Source organism: Octopus bimaculoides, chromosome 3, assembly GCF_001194135.2.
Source record: "Octopus bimaculoides isolate UCB-OBI-ISO-001 chromosome 3, ASM119413v2, whole genome shotgun sequence".
NCBI classification, from domain to species: Eukaryota; Metazoa; Mollusca; class Cephalopoda; order Octopoda; family Octopodidae; genus Octopus; species Octopus bimaculoides.
The window spans coordinates 85,309,551-85,314,592 of record NC_068983.1 but is presented as its reverse complement, the minus strand read 5'-3'; the positions used below and the strand labels follow the sequence as shown (position 1 = coordinate 85,314,592).

The 5,042-nt window shown below is 37.9% G+C and overlaps 1 protein-coding gene across 7 annotated transcripts in view; it reads left to right on the top strand.

Annotated features, from left to right (window-relative positions):
* The window catches only part of LOC106881021 (F-box/LRR-repeat protein 20), a 413,298-nt gene that overhangs the window by 371,952 nt on the left and 36,304 nt on the right, over positions 1–5,042 (top strand). For all 7 annotated transcript variants that reach the window (XM_014931205.2, XM_052966264.1, XM_052966263.1 and 4 more), the window contains one exon: positions 1,616–1,690. In XM_014931205.2, the coding sequence (XP_014786691.1) occupies positions 1,616–1,690 (75 nt within the window). The remainder of the gene's footprint in view (positions 1–1,615; positions 1,691–5,042) is intronic.

Here is a 5,042-nt window from a genome sequence, read left to right as displayed (position 1 = left end):
CTCTCTCTCTCTCTCTCTCTCTCTCTCCTCCTCATTCACACACAAAATGCTATTTTCCTGACTGGAACTGATGGTTGGATGGAATTCCAATAATTCTACTCAGATACCAATTATCCTTACAACCTATACTGTTAAAAATATATGAGGTTCACTGGGTATTCAGCTTGTGAGCAGAATTACTTAAGACTTTTGCTAGTAGCTCTTTGGAATAGCAATTTAATGATGTTTTTTTGGGGTGGGGTGGGGGTGGAGGATCTTCTTTATAAATGATTTTATGTCCATTTTCTCATGTTAGCATGAGTTAGATGAATATATTATTGATACATTGTTTTACAGCTGGAAACCATTTCTATCAATAAGCCTTACCTGTTTTTCAAACAAGGGATTTTTTTAAAGTACATATCTTCAAAGGCACAAAAGCCAGGGGATGATTTGCAGATGGCACTGTGAAAAGAAGAGGAGAGAGACAAAAATATGTGACAGCTGTGAATAGAATGAAGAGAGAGAACAGTAGAGAGAAAAACTGGAATAGAAGGAGACAAATATGTGTGTGCATGTGTGCGCGCGCGCACACATGCACACACACACACAAGTGAACCCAGGAGTTACCCATCGGATGAATTACAGTGGGATTGCTCACCCTGAGTAAGCTTAGGTGCTCCTTACTACTTGATGCGGTTAGCTGAAACCCAGAGTATAATTGCGTGCTCATACAGTACCTGCTTGGATAATTTATCCCTATATACTTAGGTGTGTGCATGCATGCGCGCGCGCGCACACACACACACACACACACACACACACACACACACACACACACACAGACACACTTCCAATTTCTATATTTCTCTTTGTGCCTTTCTATTCTCTTTACTCTTTACTATTGTCAAATTATAGCTGTCTTTCTGTTTATTACATTAATTGATGCCAACCATAATTGGTATATATTTGAAGAAGTTTTATGCTCTATTTATAAATATATATATGTATATATATATATATATATATATACATATGGCAATTGAAAGATGGAATATTTGAGAATTTATTAATCACGACAATTGTTTCGACACATCTAGCATTAATTCCTCACGGGTGGGACACTCAACAACTGGTTCAGGAGCATCCAGCGGTGCAGATGTATCTCATCAGGTGATAGATACAACTCGTTAAAACAACAGTTCCGCAATGTAACTTGTTTTGTAGAAAGTAAAACAGCTGGACGGAGGAAATATTATTTTTGATCTTCTATATAAATGAAGATATTTCCTCTGTCTGGCTGTTTTTCTTTGTACAAAATGAGAAGTTACATTGCAAAACTGTTATTTTAACGAGTTGTATCTATTTATCACCTGACGAGATACATCTGCACCACTGAATGCTCCTGAACCAGTTGTTGAGTCTCCCACCCAAGGGGAATCGATACTAGATGTGTCAAAACAATTGTCATCATTAGTAAATTCTCATATCTCCCATCTTCCATCTTATATTGGCTATATACATAACAATCACTGTGAAAGTGACCGTTCTTTACCAGTAAGCTACCAGATGTAAACCTGTCATTTTATTATCCAATATATATATATATATACACACGCCATTCTTTCTCTTACAGTATTGGAATGTCCTTGCACTTGATGGAAGTAACTGGCAGAGAGTTGATCTTTTTGATTTCCAGTTAGCTATTGAGGTAAATCCTTGCATGAATTATTAAATTTTCTTTTTGTATTGTTTTTATGTATAATTTTAGACCATATTTGTTGACAATCTACCAGCAACTGGCTTTGATCCTCTGGTTGAAAACTTCCTGCTTCAAAACAAGCACTTTTGAAGTTGTAACCCTTCATTTTATTTTATGTTCCAAGCAGCAGTTTAATGAACAATTTAGGTATTTTATTAAATCCCTCTTGATACTTGTTTAACTCTTTACATCCTGTTGAAAATTTTTGATGTCAGAAACCCAGCCCTGTAATGATTTTGTTACAGATTAGAAATGAATGATAAAAGAAACGTTTGAGTTTTCTCAAAACCTTACGACCGAGAATTCTTTATTTCCTTCAAAATAAATGTAAACAAGATTAGTATGACCCTTGTGATATCATGTAATTCATATGTGCCTGACCAGTGCAGTTCCATGTGGTACTGTCATACAGGAAGTTAAGCATTAGTTTCATTACTAATGGAAACACATACATAGGCAGTGTATTTCATTAAAAATAAGGTCACAGAAGGGTTATATTACCGGAAGAAGAATAAGAAAAAAGGAATACAGTTTAATATCAACACATTCAGCATGATTCTGGAATATTGTAAGTTCAGTGTTTGAACTTTAAGGACACCAAATAATTGTAATTAATTGTAGATATTACTGTAGATAGAATAGGAGAATTTTCCTTCCTGGACTGTGGAATCAGCAGAAATGAACTGGCAATAGATAATGAACTGATTGTAGGATATGGAAATGCTGACCACCAGCAAATTTCTGTTTTTGGTGTTACATATCTCATTGCATGAACCAGACCATTAAATGATGTTATGCATCACTGGTCGCAATGCGCTTCTTTGTCTTGCTGCAGCTTTTGAATGATGCCACCCCACTGGCTAGGTGGGTAGGCTGAATGGAACACCAGTCCATTGTAGTGTTGCTCATTTACACTTGAGTGGACTAGAGCAATGTGGAATGAAGTGTTTTGCTCAAGAAACTGAATCAAATTCAATGGCTGGCACCCGTGCCAGTGGAGTGCTAACAGCACCATCTGAGTGGGATCACTGCCAGAGCAGCGGTCTGGTTTCCATGCCGGTGGCATGTAAAAAGCACCATTTGATCCTTACCAGCGTCGCCTTACTGGCACTTGCGCCAGTGGCATGTGAACAAAACATTTGAGCGAGGTCGTTGCCAGCGCCGCTGGACTGACTCCTGTGCAGGTGGCACGTAAAAAACACCATTTGTGTGTGGCTGTTGCCAGTACCGCCAAACTGGCCCTCGTGCTGGTGACACGTAAAAGCACCCAATACACTCTCAGAGTGGTTGATGTTAGGAAGGGCATCCAGCTGTAGAAACTCTACTAGATCTGATTGGAGCCTAGTGCAGCCATCTGGTTCGCCAGTCCTCAGTCAAATCGTCGAACCCATGCTAGCATGGAAAGTGGACGTTAAATGATGATGATGATGAACACAATGTACTGCTTGTCTGAGAATTGAAATCGCAATTGCAAGATTGTGAGTGCAACATCCTAACTTTTAGACCATGCACCTTCATGTGTGTGTGTGTGTGTGTTGTTTTAACACTAGAATCCTAAACACTAATTTCACCAATTAAATGTATCTCTTTTCTTAGAGTATGTGGTATAATTGTAAATAAACATTCAATCTTATTGTGAAGTTTGGTGTTGAAATGAAAGTGTAAGAAAAGAATATACTCAAGAAGCAGACTATCAGGATTTTTACCTTCCTTATATTCTCCTGGGTATTCTCAGGAGAATTTTATTGTATTCATAGAACGTGTAACTGGTATAGCAAGTCTGAGAAGTATGTAAGGATACTGAAAATTGTACTAGTTTGATTCATAATCATGTTCTCTCAATAACTTCACAAAAGACAAGCAATATAATAGACAACTTCACTTGTTGTTGGTTATATTCTCTGTTCTGGTGTAATTACTGTAGCCAGAGGCAAATTCTGTATCCAGCTTATTTGCTCTGCATCACCATCATGATTCTCTCCTCATCTGTCTGTTACCTTGTTAATCCTCCAACACAACTGTGATAACATCATGGAAAATGACATTGTGTACTAGCACATGTATGTATTGGAATCAGTACATGGCTCTCAAACATAATAAATGAGCAGAATTTATAATCAAAAGTTTAAGATATTTTACTGCCAACAATGCAGACATGTTCACTAGTTATTATTTTATTTTTTATCTTTTTTTTACGTAGTAATCAAATATAAAATCACCGGAGATGGTAGTTTCAAATTTTTAGCACAATGCCAGCAATTTTGGTGAAGGAGTTAAGTCAATTTTATTGGCATATCACCCCCAGTACTTAACTGGTACTTATTCTGTTGACTCCGAAAGGATGAAAGGTTAAGTCCACATTGGTGAAATTTGAGCTCAAACATAAAGACAGATGAAATGTCGTCAAGCATTTTGCCCAGTGGGTTAGCCTTTCTGCCAGCTCACTGCCTCTAAATCATGGGTTATAATGACGTCATATTTACATACATTTTTCCTCACCATCTGTTTATTAGTATATTTACTGCTAGTTACTCTCTAAACCAGTCTCTGTTATGTAGCTGCACTCACAAACATTATTGTTAATAACCAATATGGAACTAATTCTGTTAGTGCCATGCTTAAACCGTTAAGCTTTCAGAATGTTCTGTCAAGTATAATACGTATTCACCCATGTTTTCTGAATTAATCATGTATTATCTTGTAGTTTCGAGAGTTCAGTGATGTGTTTGCTTATTTTTAGAATGACATTGCTGAAAGGCTGGATCTGGCCAGTTTGTTGTAAAATGAGTAGAATATTATGGCTAAAGTGTTAATAGATAGATGACATTTAAAAGTTCAAGATGAGTTGTTCTTTATTATTTACTAGCAGAACCACCTGGCGTTGCCCGGGAATTAAATTGTTGCTTATTGGTACTTACTCTTTTACTTGTTTCAGTCATTTGACTGCGGCCCTGCTAGAGCACCGCCTTTAGTTGAGCAAATCAACCCCAGGACAAATTCTTTGGAAGCCTAGTACTTATTCTATCGGTCTCTTTTGCCGAACGGCTAAATTACGGGGACGTAAACACACCAGCATCGGTTGTCAAGCGATGTTGGGGGGACAAACACAGACACACAAACACACACATACATACATATATACGACGGGCTTCTTTCAGTTTCCGTCTACCAAATCCACTCACAAGGCTTTGGTCGGCCCGAGGCTATAGTAGAAGACACTTGCCTAAGGTGCCATGCAGTGGGACTGAACCCGGAACCATGTGGTTGGTAAGCAAGCTACTTTCCACACAGCCACTCCTGC